The sequence below is a fragment of the Podarcis vaucheri genome (assembly GCF_965113315.1).
Source record: "Podarcis vaucheri genome assembly, chromosome: 6".
Taxonomy (NCBI): Eukaryota; Metazoa; Chordata; class Lepidosauria; order Squamata; family Lacertidae; genus Podarcis; species Podarcis vaucheri.
Window position 1 is genome coordinate 72,679,732 of NC_138764.1, and position 19,932 is coordinate 72,699,663.

The 19,932-nt window shown below is 43.4% G+C and overlaps 1 protein-coding gene across 1 annotated transcript in view; it reads right to left on the bottom strand.

Moving 5' to 3' along the window:
- Window positions 1–2,490: 2,490 nt before the first annotated feature.
- DENND2C (DENN domain containing 2C) overlaps window positions 2,491–19,932 on the bottom strand; it is a 55,626-nt gene continuing 38,184 nt past the window's right edge. Inside the window, exons 8-19 of the mRNA XM_082226946.1 lie at window positions 19,669–19,856; window positions 17,645–17,754; window positions 16,288–16,357; window positions 15,892–15,969; window positions 12,851–12,991; window positions 11,982–12,130; window positions 10,916–11,093; window positions 10,093–10,134; window positions 6,529–6,634; window positions 5,246–5,485; window positions 4,155–4,241; window positions 2,491–3,484 (exon numbers count right to left, since the gene is read on the bottom strand). Coding sequence (XP_082083072.1) covers window positions 3,453–3,484; window positions 4,155–4,241; window positions 5,246–5,485; window positions 6,529–6,634; window positions 10,093–10,134; window positions 10,916–11,093; window positions 11,982–12,130; window positions 12,851–12,991; window positions 15,892–15,969; window positions 16,288–16,357; window positions 17,645–17,754; window positions 19,669–19,856 — 1,421 coding nt within the window. The 3' untranslated portion in view covers window positions 2,491–3,452. The remainder of the gene's footprint in view (window positions 3,485–4,154; window positions 4,242–5,245; window positions 5,486–6,528; window positions 6,635–10,092; window positions 10,135–10,915; window positions 11,094–11,981; window positions 12,131–12,850; window positions 12,992–15,891; window positions 15,970–16,287; window positions 16,358–17,644; window positions 17,755–19,668; window positions 19,857–19,932) is intronic.

Sequence of the window (19,932 nt, forward strand, 5' to 3'; positions counted from 1 at the left end):
TCCGTTGTGTGGGCCCTGGAAACCCATGCTATGCCACTGCCACTGACCCATCAAGCTCAACAGTCCTAACGAAAGCTCCCCAGGATTTCAGAGAGGGTCTTTCCCAGCCCTATCTGGAGAGGCAAATGATTGCAAAGCATGTTGTTTACCATTGTAGCTCAGTGATAGAGTATCTGTCTTACAGAAAGGCCCAGGTTCATCCCCAGTATCTCACAATAGGACTGGAAATGCCCACGGTCTAAAACTGTGGAGAGCCAGTGCTTGTCAGTATAGACAATACTGAGCTAGACAGAGCAGTGATCTGACTCTGTATAAGATAGCTTCTTACGTTCCACTGAGTGGCAGTCTTTCTCCACTCCTAGAATTGTTGTCTATAAAGCTATACAAGGCAGCAGGTTCAGTGATGTCATATTGGGGTGGTGCACTTCTGGTAACCAGTACTTCTTAGCAGATATTCCACAATATTCTGTACAAGCTGCACCTTCCAGACCTACATCCAGGCCCTTCCGTTTACAATGTTAAAGTTCTACTTCTGGCAAGGGCACAACGCATCCCTCTGGAATCCTTCTGGAAAAGCTCAGTCTTTCTGGAAAAACTAGACATGCATAGAGCACAGATGGTGTTGTTATCATTGACAGACAGGAAAAAGAGATGATCCGATACACAAAAACACAGCATATTTTATTTGAACCAGTTCCTTAAAGAACTTGGTTTATTACAGATCTGTAACTGTACATATAGTTTTGGTTTCATCTAAACACCACAAAATATGGCTTTATCCAGAATGAGCAAACTGGCTGCAAAAACACAAATGTGCTACACAGGAGAGAGACAACCACTGAGAAGAAGTATGCAAGGTCTGAAGGAAAGTAGTTTTATGAAGATGAGGGAAAGATGCATGTTTCCCATTCAGGAGTACGCAACAGGAATTATTAAAGTGGGTTTCATACCCTGAGGGCTAAAGTAACCCAAATGCGGATATGAATAACAGAATCACAGGTGAACTCTTCTTCCTGGTCTTCTGATCAAGTGCAATAGTCTTAAGTGCTGAAAAGCTCCCACAAAATCAGTGACCAGATCCGCTTCTTCTCATCAAGAATCTAGTTCTGTAAGGGTGGAAGCATGAGAGATTCGAAACAGAATCGCAGCAATGGTTCTAAAACACGTGAAAACAGAAACTGAACAAAATCACTTCCTTTGTGTTTTGGACCCACTTGTTACAACGTGATCCTGTGCATGATTACTCAGAAGTACACACACCCCTGAGATTTACTTACTCCCAAATTGGTGCACATGGATTTTAGCCTTAGGCTGAAATCCCAAATGCTTTCTAAGGAGCAAATCCCACTGAATGTCAAGGGACTTACTTCTGAGTAAACATATATGGGATGGGCTGTTGGCCTTGTACGACCAACTCAGGATTACCGTATTTTTCGCTCTATAACACGCACCCGACCATAACACGCACGTAGTTTTTAGAGGAGGAAAATCCGTAGGCATGCCACCCGTAGGCATTTCCTCCATAACATGCACAGACATTTCCCCTTACTTTCTAGGTGGAAAAAAGTGAGTGTTATGGTGCAAAAAATACGGTAAATGTAAAAAGTTCTCTGATGTTATCCTCATATATACATTTGACATTTTGTCTTCATGTTTTTTGGCACAGCAAAAGATATATATGATCAGGAACTCTCCCCAGTGAAAGGAGCACCTTTCAGATACAGCAATAATATAAAAAACAACAACCATGAAGACCTGAAATTCATGTTTCACTCAAATCCAGAGATCAATCAGACTGTAAGGCAGAGAAAAAGCAATTTGGTACATCAGCACTCTGTACGTCAAAGGGATTCCTCGTGTGATCATTTGTTATGATTCCAAGGCTGTACAACAGTCCCATGCATTCATCCTGAGTCTACTTCCTACATGTAAACATATGGTAAAGCGCCACTGGAGTGTAGTCTTTGGCTACATCCAACAGGTCCACAGAGGCAAGAGTAACTGGAGTAGTCTAATACTGCCTTGTAAATAAGCCCTCCAAAGTTGCCAGCCCCCCCGCCCCCCCAAAAGTTACCATAATAGTCTATTGGGAGGTGGCAAAAGGATGGGGAGCTTCATTTCTATGCTGGGCATGGAGGAAGGGACTTTCCCTCCTCTAGCAACCTTCTTGGTTTCTATGCTGGGCTCAAAAGAGGGACAGGGTGCTCAGTTCCTGCTTTGCCAGCCTGCCTACAAAGTCCTTAAATACAAGGCTGGTCCAATAAGAAAATGACATGCTGTGCCATAGTTGATTAGGGAAGTGACACAGGTATTTGGCTTTACACTCTAAACAGCTATTGGAAATAGTGTGCAAGCTACCAGGAGGAATAAGGGTACCCTAAAAGCAGATAACAACAGACCTTGGTGTAGATGAGGAAGAAAATGTTTTTGATGAATGTTCAGCTGTGGTAAATTAGAGCAATGCTTTACAGGGAAGAACCCATTTCTATCCCACCCATTTCGCAACAAAATGCAATGGTAAGAAACTCACTTTTCTTTTCCAATAGTTCTGTATCAAACCAAAACAAACTCATTTTAAATTCTACTTTTTGATTTTGTTTTTGTTTTTTCAAAAGTCTTCATATACCCAAATTGGGTTTAAATGGCATTTTCTTGACCAGTAAACACCAGTCTTGACTGAGGTATATCCCCTGACGTAGCAAAAGCAGGTCTGCAAAAAGGCACAGAAGTTGTATATATTTGCAGCAGGTTGAAGTTTGCAGTATAAAAACCAACAGAACAAACAAAGAAGTGGGTGTTCTCGTCTTGCTTTCAGTATTTGAAAAACAGAAAGCTTTGAAAGACGTAAGTAAAGCCAACAGTTAATAAGAGAATGTGGCTAAACCTGGGCCAGTAACAGAGGACGTAACAAGAAAACGGATGAACAGGCCCTAGAGTACAGGTTTGCCTTTCCAGTTTTAGAGGAAGTTTCCAGTTGCAGAGAATCTCTGCAGTGCAGTATTGCCATAGGTCAGTTCCTGAATTCGTTTTTGTTTTTTTAAATTTTATTTCTGGTTCATTCCTCTTATTAAAAGGTATCAGCTTAGCCCTCAGGGCTACTTTGAGCAGGAGTCATTTATAAAAACAGGAGGGTGTAGGAAGTCTCTTCAGGCCAAGCAGCATAAACAGGGATAGTTCACACAGCTAATTGGATTCTCCTTTGTAGACCAATTCTACAAAGACACAGAAGCCTAGTTTCTCCCAGTAATAGTCCCGTTGAACTGGGCACCGCAAAGATTTGAGAATTCCACCCAGATCTGATGCCCTTTCTTCCAATTATTTGAAGGGTATCTGAGCTTGAATTCGAGTCATCCCTTCTGACGCTGCAGCAACAGGCAATGTGGCGCCCCCTTCTGACAGCCAGGCGAGAACTTGAAAACACTCTTAGCAGCAATTTTGCACTCAGCTTCTTCTCACTTCTTTTGCAGAAATTTCATTTTGCTACCTAAAAGGAAAAGCATAAAATAAAGAAAAATGGTAAGGTTGAGACATGCATGGGCATGCCTATTTCACTGCATTCATTAATCGCTTCCCATGAAACACACTGAAGCAGTCAGCCATAAAAACGTCAGCAACGAAATGTACATAGAAACAATTTAAATCCAATACATAAACAGGCTGAGATAAGAATCTTCACTTTAAAAGCTTGTTGGGAAATGAAGGCCTTCAGCTAGTGCCAAAGAGATAACATTAATTACACTTGTCTGGAGGAAGTTCCAAAGGGGAGATTCCATCGCACCAAAAGCCAGATTTCTACATTGTACAGAAAGAACCTCAGGATGAGATGGTATCTGCACAAACTTTAGCCAGGGGGTGCTCTAAACACTTCTACAGGGCCTACATCAGCTGTGGTGTTAAGTTTGGTGTGGATACGGGTGATTTTGACCCAAAAGTATTTTGTAAAATTCTCACAGCAAGCTTCCAAGCAGTTGGTTGCATCCTGCCCAGGGCTACATCTCACCAGCCCATTCACCGTTTGGAAAAGCTCCACTGCGGGTGCAATGGAGGCAGAGAAGGAGGCTCATTATCAAGGCTGAAAGGTTTCCTTGGTAGTTCATAGTTACACAAATTACAAGTGACCAAGGCAGCCAAGAACAAGATTGAGCATTATTTACCCAGACTACGGAGGATTTTGTTCATCCCACTTGGCTCAGACTCTGGAATGGTCTCCAAATACTCCAAGGCACGGACTTCAAACAAGCCTAGAAAAAAGGAAAGCATCACTTAGACATGCATCTCTCTTTTGGGATGAAGTTTCAAACAAGATTACACATAGGAAAGCCCACATGTGCCCCAAAGAAAGGAAATACCCGTACATTGCCTAAAAGGGATGAGTGCATGGATGCAGCCAGGCATCCTGTTCATAGCCTCTTATTTTGGGTTGGAGATGCTCTCACCTTCTCCAGCCTTTACCTCCTCCATGGCAAAGGAAAAGTTCAGCTTCTTAATTATTTCCCGGTGCACTACCCAGGCAGTTGGTACAAGAGCTGGAAGAGAGTCTGAAGGTTTTCCATCACCTCCAATTCTGGTATTAACTTAAGTGAAGGGAAGGGGCCTCTTCTCCTGTCCATCATGCTGACAGCTACCTGTCTAATTCTTTAATAAAGTAAAGCCAAGCCAGCCTTATTGTTTGAAGGCATTTGAATTTCATTACAATCTTGTTTAAAAGTTAAACAGTTTATCTACAACTCCTTGGAAGTGTGGATAAGCCTTGACCCCACTTCCCTAGAACTAAATAAAGAATGCTTTTGGGGAAGGCAGCAAAGGAATGTCACTGTCTCCAAGCTGAGAACCTGGAGGGGCTCACAACTGAAGGCAACAGCACCTTCCCAATCCCAAAAGAAGAGCACAGGACATTCTGCAGGCACAAAGTAGCTCTGCATTTCTACCATTTTCACTTGGTTTATTTTAATCAATTTTCAATGAACATTTCCAAAACACAGGGTCATTTTTTTTAAATCACCATACGCAATAGGTAGGGCCAAGAAAATAAATGGCCATCCAAAACAAACGTGTCCCTCCAAAATGAGGAGAAAGCAGGTGGTCAATGGTTCTGGTTACCTGCAGTAGCAAAACATTTTAGAAGGTACCAGATATTGAAAAACAATCCAACTTGGATTCCCCTTTGGCTGTTTTAAATTCTTGTGCAAGTACCACAGTTGTTCTACACAAAACAAGAATAAGGACTGGATTTGGCAAGCATCACCTTTAACCCCGCTCTTCCGTAGCTCTCGATCCTGTATGAAGCCAGCAAACATTTGCGTCTCCATGAAGATGTCTAGGAAATGGCGCACATTGCGGGAGGTGTGGGACTTCCGGAAGGGATCCCGCTGAAACACCCGCTCTCCTTTCTCAGTGACGTGCATGTGCAGGGAGTAGTGCCCCACAATCTCCACGAAGAAGCGCACAAAAGCCTCTGATACCAACAAGTCCAGAGTCACATCACCTACCAGAAGGCACAGAAAAGCAGTCACATCTCAACCTTTGGAGAGATCAACCTCGACTTCGTTCCCAAAGGCTATGAAGGGACCACGCATCCTATTGGGTGGGTCAGAGCCTAAATCTCTACCTACATATCTCTATTTAAACAGATATAACGAAACTTGGCACATAGCTCAGGATGTCAACAGCTTCAGTGGGTACAATAACTGCACTTTTAATGGGGAGCTAGGTAACCATCAACATGGATGTGCAGCAGTAAGGGTGGGTCTGGGAATCCAAACAGCTACTTCTCTGTTGCCAAGCAGTAGGATGCGTGTGCAGTTTGCTGGAAGTGGGAAGCACTGTGCATGTGCTTTTCCCAGTCACCGTTTCCCCACTGCAACCTCCTCTCCTCCCCATTGTCCCTGGGGAGTTAAAGCCCCTTCCTGACACTTTTTCCTCTGCCAACCACTTTCCCCACTTTGCCACTTTGCAGTGGAGATGTCTGGAGATTTCCACACCACTATATTTTCATGGGTTTCTGCTTTCTCATTATTATGATTATTTTATTTTTTAAGTTTTCCAGTTTTACAATTACACCTTTTTTCCTATTCTTACACAATAACTCTGCTTGACTTCCCACCCAGCATTCTATGACAGTTCTTTTTACATCTTGCTTAGCTGCATATACATTAATTCCTTCACCTTATTTTCCACACTCTCATATTTTTCATATTATCAATCTACATCTGAGGTCAGTTTTTTGTAAATATCCCCTCTAGATACTCCCACTCACTCCTTTCTTATTTTAAATGTCATACTGGTAAGCTCTGCACATTCAATTAGTTTGTATAGCCATTGTTCTTTCCCTGGGGTCTCTCTTTGTTTCCAGTATCTTGCATCTACTACTATCCTTGCTGCTATTGTTGCATATAAAAATAGGTTGTGGGCTTTCTTTGGTAACTCATTCCCAATTACACCTAGAAGAAATGCTTCTGTTTTATTGGAGTAAGTAAATTTGAAGATTTTCTTTAACTCATTGTACACCATCTTTCTGATCCAAGTCACCTTGTGTGTAATTCCGCTCCCGAGACAAGATTTCATTTCTCTCTTCCAAGATCTGTACCAGTGCAGCCTGCAGCTTGTGAGGCAGGATTTCATCTTCATCTGAAACCTTTAAAATAAAAGGGGAGGAAGCAGAATGGTGGTAGTTAACATGTATTCCAAAACAGGACCATGTGATGTCACTAAAATGTTTCATGAAGTAATTATGTCACCTACCACATGAAATTATTTTAACATATAAACTGTATGAATGTTAAGGATGCAGGATAGAAAACAACATGGCATCAGCAACTTAGTTGAAAGAAATATGAGAATGTGTGATGTTTCAGAAAAAGATGAAATCTGGAATAACATTATGTCTAAATTAAGTATTTAAGTGTTTGATAAAAATATCTAAAGTTGGAGACATAATATTTGAAAACTACAAAATAAGAATTGAAATAAGGTGATAAATTGCTGCTTATAATTTTATAATTGGGAATGCAGGAAAGGGAGATGTGAGGAAGTCCAAAAGGTTATGGAAATATGATTTATAGACAGTTGATTTTGTTGTATCTTTTTTATCTCTATGTTTATCTTTTTGTTTCTTTCTGTTTCTCTTCGCTTGTTGTATCTTGGTGATGGTATTTTATATGTTTGGTGATTTCATTGTCTAAAATTCTTAATAAATATATTTTTTAAAAAAATAATGAAATTATTTCAACATGCATGAGGGCACACCTCATGGCTATACACAATTAAAGTATGGAACCAATTAAAATTTATGTTTAAAGCAGATGGGGTGGTTTCCAATGTTCATCACACACAGAGCGAGCAGACCCACTGAAATCAATGGACTTAAGTAAGTGAAATCCATTTATTTCAGGGGATCTACTCTTAATTGTACACCACTCATTATCAAAAATATTTTTAAAAAGCATTGCAGATTTTGATACAACCACTACAGATTTCTAGCCCCTAGAAGAAGAATTTAAAAACTAAACAAAAATCCAATATATATGATAAGGTCACATCTTAAGACAGATGCTTTGAATAACCAACTCCCATGCACCGGCTACAATGCAGAACAGACCAGTGGAGCGAAAAAAGGAGGACTGCTTGGTGTGAAGAAGTTATTCTTCCTCTATTGTTATATTAGAAACTGAGGTGGAAGATTCAAGAAAAGGAAAAAGGGCATGCCTCTTCACACATCACATGAACTACAGCCTGCAATTTGCTACCATAAGATGTGGCAATGGCCACTACCATGAACAGAGGATCAGATAAACAGACAGACGATAAGAGAAACTGATGTACTCCTGAGGACATTTATAGCTTTCTATAATTGAAACCGAAACAAATCTTAGCTAATTGCTTCTATTGAACCCTTTGGCCTATTTAACCCTTGGCCTGAACTCCTTAATTCTTTGTCCTCAGTTGGATCAAAATCTAGATACAGCTCCCTGCTTCTGCTCTCATGCAAGCCACCCTTCCTTCCCTCTCTGCCTGCCTCCTCGCCACCCACCTTGGCCACTGCTGAAGTTTAAAACTGTAAATTCCTCTGGGCAGAGACCTGTCTTTTGCCATGGACAGAGATACCATTACACAAACAACAACGGCCTGAGATTAGCAATGCCTTTCAAACATTCTAATATACTGTAGTACCAGATATTGGGCAAATGCAATGACCCAATTACTCCTGAGTACTCCTTAACCAGGAGTTGTGCATTAGAACTATAAAGCCTAATGACATTTCATTTTGCTTGGTGGACAGTTTGCACTGAACCGTTTGTCATTCTCCCCTGCTTTGCCTTGGGGAGCACCTTCGGGCAACAGGGGAAAAGGGAAGCCAGCAGAGAATGACAACACTAGATATTATTTTAAGAACAGCTGACTACAGGAAACTCTCGACTGTCTAGACTCTAGACAATGAGGAGAAGAACTCTTGTGGAGAGGAAACACAGAAAATAGAAACAGCAAGATGCTAGAGAGACAATAGCTTTCTAAAGACCAAAATACAAGTCACATTACAAGTATACAGTGGTACCTTGATTTGCAACTGCTTTGGACTACAACCATTTTGGATTACAACCACCCACATCAAACCCGGAAGTGCATGTCCCTTTTATTTTTTTTGGATTACAACCAATTTGGGGGGGGGGAGACCCCATTGGCAAAAGCACGCCTTGGGTTACAACCTGTTTTGGTTTACAACCAGACCTCCAGAATGGATTATGGTTGTAAACCAAGGTACCACTGTAGTTTGTCCTTGTGCATTTCAGAACAGCAATCATGGGGCAGGCAGCAATGATCAGAACCAGGACTGAAGAAAGTGGGGGAAGGGACTTAAACCTTTAGCACCCATCCCCTAAAAGCTATTTGTGTGAGAAGCAAAGCTGCCATTGGTCCCAGCAGAAGCTTCTCTCTAATGCAAATAGTGACTCAAGGGGGGCGGATTTTCAGCAGAACTATGGCATGGGAAGAAAAGGTTTAAAAAATCTCCACCCCTGCAATTCCCAGCATTTCCAGATAGGGCTGGGAAAGACCTCTGCCTTAAACCTGATCTAGACAGGCAATCATCTGACTTGATATAAAGCAGCTTCCTATTTTCCAACAATAACCATAGTTTACGGATTGGACAACACAGTAAACCGAGGTTAATTTAAAGCAGAAGCTTCCAGTCTCATTGCAGCCATGGTGGGGGTGGGGGATTGATGGAGAGCACAGAAGTCCAAGGGGAGCTAGGCTCATTCCTATCATGCCAAACCACGATGACCATGGGCTCAAGCAGTAGGGACCCCCATTGAACTTAAGACCCATATGCTCATCCTCCTTCTTCCCAAGCATGTCTAGGAAAGTGTTTAGTTTCACTTTCCACAAGCTTGTTGTTAGGTGCAAACCAAATATTGTGGTTTAAAAACACACTCTGGTTAATTAAGCAAGCCAGCTTTGTAATCTATTGTTTGAAGTTAAGTTTGTTTAGAAACTGACTCAAGTCTGGGGTTCATGGTGTCTCCTTCCTGCTCCTGCACATAGTTTGAAAAAATGCTATCTCATTATGTGAGAAGTGGGCCAACTGGAAATTTTGGCCACAGCCCCCTAGTAAGTTTCAGCTGTCTTAGGAAATACCACTTCCCCACAGAGAACACTTGCTGATACCTAAGCCACTCAAATGCACAGACAAAAGAAAAACTCCCTTGGGCAATCTTATCTCGCCAGAAGCCCAGCATTCTGCAATCCCTCTTCCCAGTCCTCAGACCCACAAAATGACAAGACTAACCATCCTTGATGTCCTTTTTCCTCGTCAGTGTAGACAGTTTTGGGCAGAGTTAATCAGGTAAATGGCAAATGGGAACAGATTAAACCCCTACTTCCCCCAGCTCTGCAGTCTCAATCCAATTTGTTCCCTGTTCATTTTAAGCTTAAACAAAGAGTCAGCATATCTGAACATGGATCTCCAATGTGCAGTTTGGTCCTTAGCTTCTTTTGTGTATTTATCCCCACTCCACTGCCTGTAAGGCCCCATTCGGGGGGGGGGATTATTCTGCTTGCGTGTGAAGCAGCCAGTAGCTAAGTAATTTGACTCACCTGTTGTAAAAATGTATCTGCACACAGATCAACAATCAGTACCTAAGGAAAGATATAGATGGTTACTGCATATAATCCACAAACCCCTTGTGCAACCCACAGTCGTCCTATCCTGATTCATATGACACTGTGACAACAGGCTATTGTCTGGCTGCACGGAACAGATAACACAGATCAGATAACATAAGCACAACCCTTCTTATCAAGTGACCGTGGTGTCCATCAATCGTTGGCAATCCGGGATAGGACAAAGTTATCGCTTCATAGCTCTGACTTCAGTTCAAGCACTTTGGTGGAAGCTATTGCACATGGAGGGAGTCACATCTACAATGGCAGCACATTCCAACTGAGAAGAGAAGGAAGGGGGAGCGGCCTCTACAAATAAAAATTCAGATCCCCAGCCCCATCAGAGTCTTTAAAAAGTTATTCTGTGTAAATGGGCTATTGAGCAAACAGTTATGCTGATACCAATGGAGAGCATTCAACTAACATGTTCCATCAGGACAAGAATTGCTCTGGAGGGTTGGGGGGATGCCTAGATCAGATTTAGGGGGTGTGGGGTGGGAGGAGGGGGACAGAACATTCTACTGCACAAGCAGAAATCCATGGGCTGATGAACATTCATGTAGCACTACACTGGATACAGTGTATCACTGATGGACTCAAGGTTCGTGCAAGCGGAAGAATTAAGCTTATTGTCTTAAATGAATAGGTCACCCCAGAACACACCACTAAAACTTTCACCCTCTCCTCACTAATATGGTGTAATAACTGGTGCGCCACCACCCCTTACATTTCCTCCTGAGGTTTTCTCAGATCTCACCTCTTCAATGGGCAGGTCCTGGAGCTGAGTTAAGGAGCAGGCGAGGATGCCAATAAGGAAAGGGGTGGGTGAGCAGACAATGTCTATCATAGAATCTGGCAGGACAGGGATATAAGTGTGTTGCCAGGTGAACGGGTAGAGTGCTGCAACCACAGCATGACCACATTTGGACAAGGTGCTAAGTGAGAAAAATAAAACACAAAAACATTAGTCAGTATATGAAGTCCCTGACTGATGAAAAGCACCCCTAATTTAGAGAAATTAATTTAGTACAGGTAAAGGCTAAAATGTGATGTATATAATGGTCCCATGCAAGAGAAAATATGTGCTACTTTTGGAACGGTACCACTGCAAAACAGAGGTACTGTAGTTAACTGCAAGAATGAATGCTGTCCCATAATAAATACTCCCTGGTTCCAGAAAGCCAGAATCTTAGCGTGAAAGAATACAGGGTTTTCCATGGCATGAAAGTCTTCTAAGTGCAATTTGTTTTTTTATGGAGGAAAATTCACACATGCTATCTCCCACCACAATTATGAAGTTGTACAGTTCCAAGATGACTTTGCAATGCACTTTTCCTGAGGACGAAGGAGCACAGGAATATAGGAAGCTGCCTTATACCAAGTCAGACGATTGGTCCATCTAGCTAAGCATTGCCTGCACTGACTGGCAGTGGCTCTCCAGCATTTCAGACAAGACTGGAAATGCCAGGGATTGAACCTGGGACCTTCTGCATGCAAAGCAGCTGCTCTACCGCTGATTTACAGCACTTCCCCAGGTGGCCCTGCAATTCCAGATTTTGGTGTCAGGTTCTATGCAAGCTACACCTTATGTGCAAACTTATGTAAAGGTAGACCAATAGTCTTTTCCCCCATAGTAATTCATGAATATCTGCTTCACGTTTCCAGAGTTTGCATTTTATGGTGGCTGAATTTGGATGATGATGATGATGATAGTCTATATATGCATTAACGAGAAAAGTTGCAATTATTCTGTGGCATGAAAGGTTCAAAAAGGGCGGGGGGGAAACACAAGCCAGGCAGGGGACTTGTCATTTCAGTCTCACCTCAAATTGTCAGCAACAAAGATCACCCTCCTTTCCAGCAGGAGAGAAGCGCAGACTTGGATCAAGTGAGAGACGCTGAGGCACTTAAACAGGCATTCAAAGTCAACATGTTCCAGACGCGAGTCCAGGGGACGGCAAAGCTCAATTACCTGAGAGCAGACAATTGTAAATGAGTTATGGACAAGAAGTGAGCTAGTTTGTTGTTGTGTTCTCTCCTGAAACCCAAAATGTTGAGGTGGTACAGTGGTACCTTGGTTGTTGAACTTAATCCTTTCTGGGAGTCTGTTCAACTCTCAGAACGGTTCGAAAACCAAGGCATGGCTTCCGATTGGCTGCAGGAGCTTCCTGCACTCAATCAGAAGCCGCGGAAGCCACATCAGATGTTCAGTTTCCCAAAAACGTTCACAAACTGGAACACTCACTCCCGGGTTTGTGGTGTTTGGGAGCCAAAACTTTCAAGTACCAAGGCGTTTGACAACCAAGGTATGACTGTATTCAATTAAATAATTATAGGAGCAGAAAGGCTTCCTCCACACATGCACTATGCCATCCCCAAATCTGATACAAGGGTTGGGGGAACCCCCAGAACAGATTTAAAGGGGTGCACAAAGGGGAAGGGAAGTCCCACTGTGCAAATGGAAGTCGTTCCGCTCATGCATTTACTTAGGTGTGTGCTCATAGACTTGGCAAGCTCTGAATTGTATCCCAAAAGGACAGATAAAGGATGCCAGCAACCCAGCAACCCTCTGGAAATTGCTTTATGTCTTGCACATTCTGGGCAGTGAAGCAAGCCTTCCCCCAGGTTCCTACTGCAATCATGGTGATCATTCCTCACGCCTTTGCTAGGCAACAATGCCTTTTGCCATTACCTCATTTCCTGCTCCCGGCAGGAAACTCTTCACAGTGATGGTGCGCCCAGGAGCAGGGAATGGTGCCTCCATGACGCTGCGCATGAATGGGTGCACCAGGGCTGGGGACATCTCACGCCTCTTCTCCACTTCATCCAGTATCTGCATGAGAAGAATTTACTGTTACAAGACTGATTCTTCCTGGTGAGAAACAGCTGGATAGCTCAGCTGGTTATAGCGTAGTGCTTAGAGCACCAAGACTGCAGTTTTGATCCCCACAAGGGACAGTTCCATATCCCTGCATTGCAGGGGGTTGGACTAGATTATTCTCAGGATCCCTTCCAACTCTATGATTCTATGAAAGCAGAGAGGATTGACACTTCAGCACTTCAGCTGATGTCCTCTCGTAAGATGTGCTGTGTTACTGGCACATGATATAAAGGCACATTCATTTTCCTCCCCCAGCACAGATGTGTCCTTCATTGTAATGGCACAACCATCCAGAGAAACCAGTTTTCCAAGTTAATTCACCAGAAAAGTAAGTGAGTGAGTAAGTCACCGTGTCACCAAGTGTGGGCAGTCCCCACCCACTCAGGACACACCCCTAGGTGCATCCCCCCCAATTCCACCTTCCTCACATTCAATTCCTCACTCCTTCACCTCCTCTAGCTCATTGTGAGCCACTTTCAAAGTTTGTTGTCAGCATTCTTCCAGACTCCTACCGCCTACGCTTCCTTCACAATACTTTATTAAGTCACCTAATTGCGTATTTAAATGCATACACATCCCATTTGTTTTCCACGGCTGTCTCTTTCACTTTTCTAAGTGGCCACTAGTATGCCTGGAGTAATACTGATCGTGTAATGAGATCTGAGATCTTACTGTATGTTACACTGTGCATCTCAAGGCAAATGAGGTGGCGGCAGTTTTACCCTGGGGCCAAAGTAGAAGGCAATCCAGTTCAACCCCCTAATCCTATGAAAAACAATGAGAGCACATTTCCTCCTTGCTCATGAATTCACACCTAAAATCCATCAATATGGTGCATGGAGGATGTAAATGGTACAAAGAGAAGGCCAAAAGATGCCTACAATTGAAATGCTATTAAATGTTAATGTTTGATTATACTTTCCTTCATATGACTGATAAAATTGCAGAGAGCAGTTAACAGTTTTTCGAAGTCAAACATAAGCACTGCCTTGCTATTATGTTTAATGTATGTAGAGTTTGGTGTCAGCGTTGCTTGTGTTGTTCACTTGTGTTCCTTTACCCCTATCCATCTTCCCTCTCTCCAACCCCCCTTTCTTTTTTCTTTTTTCTTTTTTCTTTTCTTCTCCCCCTAATGCCTCAAGAAATGAAACGGATTTGTAAAAATGTTACATAAAAAAAAAAATACGAGGCACCACACTTCTGTAAAACCAGAAAATCCTGAATAACATATATATATATATTAAAAAAAGAACTGCCTTGCTGGATGAGACCAGTGGCCCATCTTTCTCTCACGGGGGTCAACCAGATGCCTGTGAGAAGCCCACAAACGAAACATGAGCACAACAGCACTTCCCCCACCTTTGATTCCCAGGAACCGGCATTCAGAGATATACTGCCTCTGACACTGGAGGCAGAACATAGCCATCATGGTTAGTTGCCAGCCAGATGCCTTTGGGAAGTCCAAAAGGAGCTGCTGGCAAACAATCAGGATGCCTTGTGCAAATCTCACAGATCAGTTTGGCAATGCCACAGTGATTACGTATAATGAAGGATGTGAATCAGTGTTCTGGTTTTGACCTATAAAGTCTTAAACGGCTCAGGGCTGCAGTGCCTCGAGGACTGTCTGTCCCCTTATGAACTGACCCCAGACCCTGAGATCACCATCTGTTTTTTTTTACTTTATAAAATATTTATTAAAGTTTCACAAATTATACAGACAAACACAACAATACAAACACACACAGACAAAAAAAACAAGTATAATTTCAAACCCTTATTTTCTTATAACTTACTTCTCTGACCTCCTCATACCTCCCCTTTCTGCATTCCAATTTCAAATTTTAATTCAGCAAATCCTCACCCTTAAATTTATCTAATTTTTAACCTTTCTTTTCTTTTAACTTAATCCTTACAACTGTAATCCACTTATTTTCTAAACCAGCATCATTCTAACATTCGCCTGAGATCACTATCTGAGACCCTTCTTTGTGCGCTTCCTCCACAAGAGGTCCAGAGGGTGGCAGCACAAGAATAGGCCTTTTCTGCAGTGGCTCCCCATTTGTGGAATGCTCTTTCCTGGGGGGTTCGCCTGGCGCCTTCGTTACATATCTTTAGGCACCAGAAAAAAATCGTTTCCCTATAACCAAGCCCATAACATTCTATGTCCTTTAAAATGTGTCCTTTAAAATTTGTTTTGTTATGTTATGTATTTTGTGTTCTCATGTCGTACTTTTATGTTGTGATCGTCAGATGAAGGGCAGTATACAAATTTAATAACAAGCATTCTAGGGAGTGGACAGCTGTTATATGATGAAGTCTTTTCAGAATACGTTACAAACCACATTGAACAAATTATTGTCATTTTACCAGTCTGCAGCCAGCAAGGCAGTTTTCTCTGCAGTCTTCCTCAAAGCATTACACTTCTCTTCCAGTAAGAAGGGAACTGAAAGCTTGTTTCTTAAGAGCTTCTCTAAATCAAGAAACCACATCTTTTCCAGCCACAACTCTGGGGGCTGGAGAAAGCGGAGTTGGCTTTGGTTTAACCTTTACTGGTGCTGATTTTGCTTCCACCCCACTAAAGGTGCATTAAGATCCAACCCTTCCCCTCATTTCCTTCACTACAGGGTTGAGGAGCCTGTAGCCCTGTAGATGCTGCTGAACTACAACTCCCATCATCCCTGGCCTGGCCCTGCTGGCTAGAGCAGATGGAGTGCAACTAACTGCTGTAGAGCCACGGGCTCCCCACCCTGGTCAGCAGGTGCTGTGAAAAGATGTGACATCCCAACAACCAACAGCAACCCTAGAAAGGCATTTTACCACTTTCTCTATGAGGTCCAGGGCAACCCACTCACCTTAGAGAAAAGGTTGAAGCAGCCGAGGCGACTCACCATGCAGTATACCTCAGGCAGTCGTTTGCCTTTCCCTTCTGGCTAAAAAGGCGACAAGAGCAGACCTTTAGGTGCAAAGCAGTGGAACGTGCAAGAAGGCTAGACTGCTAAGGATCTCTCATGCTACTGTCACCTGAGCATCCCTGGTTTCAGCTTCTAAATAGTGCATCTTCCCTCCACCCTCCTTTTCCTTCAATATGCCAGGCTTAAGAATTATTTGAAACTGCTCAGGCATATAGCCTGCTAGCCACTGCAGTGGCACTCAAAGCCAATCCATCCACAGGACTGTGGACACGCACTCATCTTTCACCTGCAGCTGCAGAGCTTTCACGCTAGCATCCAAGACAGGGAGCTACTTACCAGGAGCTTCTTGCAATATCCGAACCAGCGGCTGCCATCCTCACCAGTCAGCACAAAGGAAAACGTTTCACTGGGAAAGAGAGAAAAAAGTAGATTGCCATGTTGACTGAGCGAGCACAGCAGGAGTTAGCCTACCCTGCAGAGGGCCCCATCTTCACAACATGAATTTCACTGCTGGGCATAAATGACACAGCGCTTGTCCAGTTCCTAAATCTGTTTACAACAGATATTTCATCAGTGTGCAGCCTTCCAAGATCTCCACCCACCCAGAAATGACCAGAACTGGCCGCCAAGAGATTACCTCCTTACCCCACCCTTGTTTGCAAGGGTCCCACTGGGGTAGGTAAGCAGTTCATGGTCAGAAATATCTAGGTCACTGCGACACTGCAGTGAATTGGGGGAAGGGTGGGCAGAATGTAACAAGCAAATAAAAAGATTGCTAAAGGGTTGTAGTTTTGTTTGTGCTTTTAAACACTATTTTCAAGGTAGGGTATCTTTTAAAATAAAATTAAAAATCAAATCAATTTCTTCAACTAGCCAAAAGGACACACTTCCTAACGCATCTCAGTCTGAGAGCTGCAAAACCACATGAAAGGGGAGACATGTTGCCCTTACCAAGGGCAACCAACCCCACCCTTCAATGCTAATCACTTCTACTCCCAGGGTCACTATTCAGTCTTCAACAAGAGATACCCTAAGAGATGGAAAACCAGTAGCAAGGGACCTCGGGCCTGCAAGACCATTTCCCATAAGTCATGCCCAACACCTGCTGTCATCATTTGTTTATGTACTTGAACAATTTGTATACCACTTAATCAGTCATCTCCAAGTGGTCAGTGTACAGGAGACCCAATGCAATAAGACTAAAAATGTGTTAAATTTGTAATATCAGAATTCAGTTTAGAAGCCTGCTGGAAATGAAAAAAAAAGGCTTCATTAAGCACTGGAAGTTCAAGAGGAAGTGACATCAGGTGTGGGGCGGGTTCCTGCCGAAAGGATGGATTATAAGGTGCCGCTGACCTACTGATCATAGGTGCCTCTAAACCCCTGTGCCTTTGCAAACTGATTTCAAACCTCCTGGGCAAAGGAAGTGGGGTGTGAAGACATCAACAATCCGCCTGCTTACCCAGAGCTTTGGCCACACTGGCAATGAAACTGTTATGCCTGATATCATGGTGACATTGGGTAATTGACAGTTTGGTAGCCACACCGATCTGTCAAAATGCCACACAGGGGTTGGAGGAGGTCAGACCCAGGCTCAGTGGCTAGGTCCAGTTCCCCACCGCTGCTCCCAAGTAATCCAGTTCTTAGCCTAGATTCTCACTAAATAAAAACAATCCATTTTACAGTCTCTCACCTCTTTGACTCTGATGTCGGGCACCAGTCTTTGGGGTCAGGAAAACAGAATTTGGGGATGACCTTTAGCCTCTCTTCAGTGTCCTTAGACTGCCGAAAGGGGTGGTCAGGCTGCAGAGGGAACACGCGCCACGTCACTGAACACAGCCAGGCAAGCAAAGAGTTTCTCTCTGGGTGCAGACATGGGGAACTATCCTCCAAGCACACCAAACACCAGCCCTGCTCCCACATCAATTTTTCATCCTCTCCTCTCCTCCAAGACCTGCTTTTGACTTGAATACCTTGAAAAGGGTACCCCACTCCCCCAAATAAAAATAAGTTACAATTTTTCAAAGGCAGAGGAACAGTTTCCAGGTATGATCAGATCAATTCTGCAGTAAGAGTATGCAGGTTACTGATTTCCTTCAGAATTCATTAACCAATTTGCAACAAATGTTTCCAAAGCACGCTCAATTAAAATATCAGAAAACAGAGTGTATAATAATAATAAAAAATAGGCATATTAATATATACATGCCTTGCTATTTCCTGATTGATTTACAGCATGGTCTTCGTTGTAAAAAACACACACCCCTGCCCACTCCAGTCTAGCTTGCTTTACTGTTGAGACTAGTAAAGGCTTTCCAGGAGCTTTGCTTCACTGCAGACTCCCATGCAAGGGAGTGACTGGCACATTGTTTGGAAACAGCACTATTTTCGGAGTTGGCGATAGCCTGTAATCACTGTGCTCATGTTATAATCATTGCCTCGTAATTACTAGGGCAATGTTTCCTGCTGGATCCCAGCCTCAAAGACCCTCCCGTGCAAATCTTGTTAACATCCTACCAAATATCTCCCAGGCAGAGGGAAGGCTAGCAGACTGGCAGGGCGCCATCCACTTTGTCAGCAGTGGCACAAAGAGAAAACACACACAGAGAGAGGTCATGGGAGGCGGTGGGATGTTGCTCACTGTGCCTTCTGAGCAATGTAGGCCAACACATCCCCCTCCCTGTTTTTGTTATCAACAGCAACCAGGATGAAGTCAGCGCTGCTCTGGGATTACCATTAAAACTCAGTTGCACTTCCTCTCTCTGTCTGCGGGCCGCCCCCAGCAGTGCAGCACTAGAAACTGGTGCATGTTTTGCCCAAACAAAGCTGAGCTTCTTTTCTGGCTCTCTGGCAAAGAGCTGAGCGATCGTTCAAGCTCAGATTTTGCACAGGGACTTGGGCACAGCCAGCTAGGTCAGCACTTGGGCATTTCCACTAGACCACAGTCCAGCAGGCAACATTTCAGCCTGAGGACGGAAATACATGTTGCTCCCCAATGCATGCAAACATGTAAAGCACGATGGTTGCTTTTCTTAGGCAGGAGTTTTGGACTGGGAGGGGGGATGGAACTGGAGAGCGAGCATTTAACCCTTTCTCTGCCCCCAAATCAATTCTCCATCCAAGCTGCTGGCATCGCAACACCTCCGTCAGATTCCAGATATACTTTTGAGGAAGCAAGCACGCATTTAAAACCCCACAGGATATGTATTTTGGAGGTGCAATTTATTTCAGGCGATGTAGGCCATCTTTGAGTGTTTTAGAAATAAAACTGAAAGGTGGGGTTAAAACATCACTTACAGATAGATAGACTGGAGATTTATAGAGGTTTATAGGGAAATCTCCCTCCTGAAGCTGCATTTTTTAAGGAAAAGCAGCTGTCAGGCTCTTTTTGCACATATTTTGCATCTGACATGCAATTAGGCTCCAAGGATGCTCCAGTTCCTGAGGGGCCTAGGACAAATCCCAATGACTGCCACAGAATCAATTTCAGCCACCCACTGCACTATGGGCCTTTCATAAGTCTCATTCCCTTACTGAGTCACTGAGACTACACAGTGGAATTATTTTAAGAGATACAAATATGTCAACCAAGGACTCACAGACCAGCTAGTGTACTTGTGCTTCTGTTCATCTCAGTGTGTATTATACAATACATATTCAAAATAACATTAAGCTCTGGACAATGGAGACAGACGTCCGCATCGCTATGCCACTCACCTTGCTAGGAAACTGCTGTATAATCTGTGGGGTGTATGTTGCATCTGATGGCTTCTTCTGTAGGGACACCACCACAAAGAGCTCAAAGAGCTGCTGCTCCTGGAACTCGATGAGGTCCCTCTCCAGAGTCTGGTAGTGTGGATTTCTCTTGGACTGAGCCTGTACCTGCAGCAGGCGCTTATGGCGACCTAAGGGAGACAAATGACCTCTTAACTGCTAAAGCCTTTTATCCTGAGTGAAGGAAGGGGAAGCAGCAACAGAGAG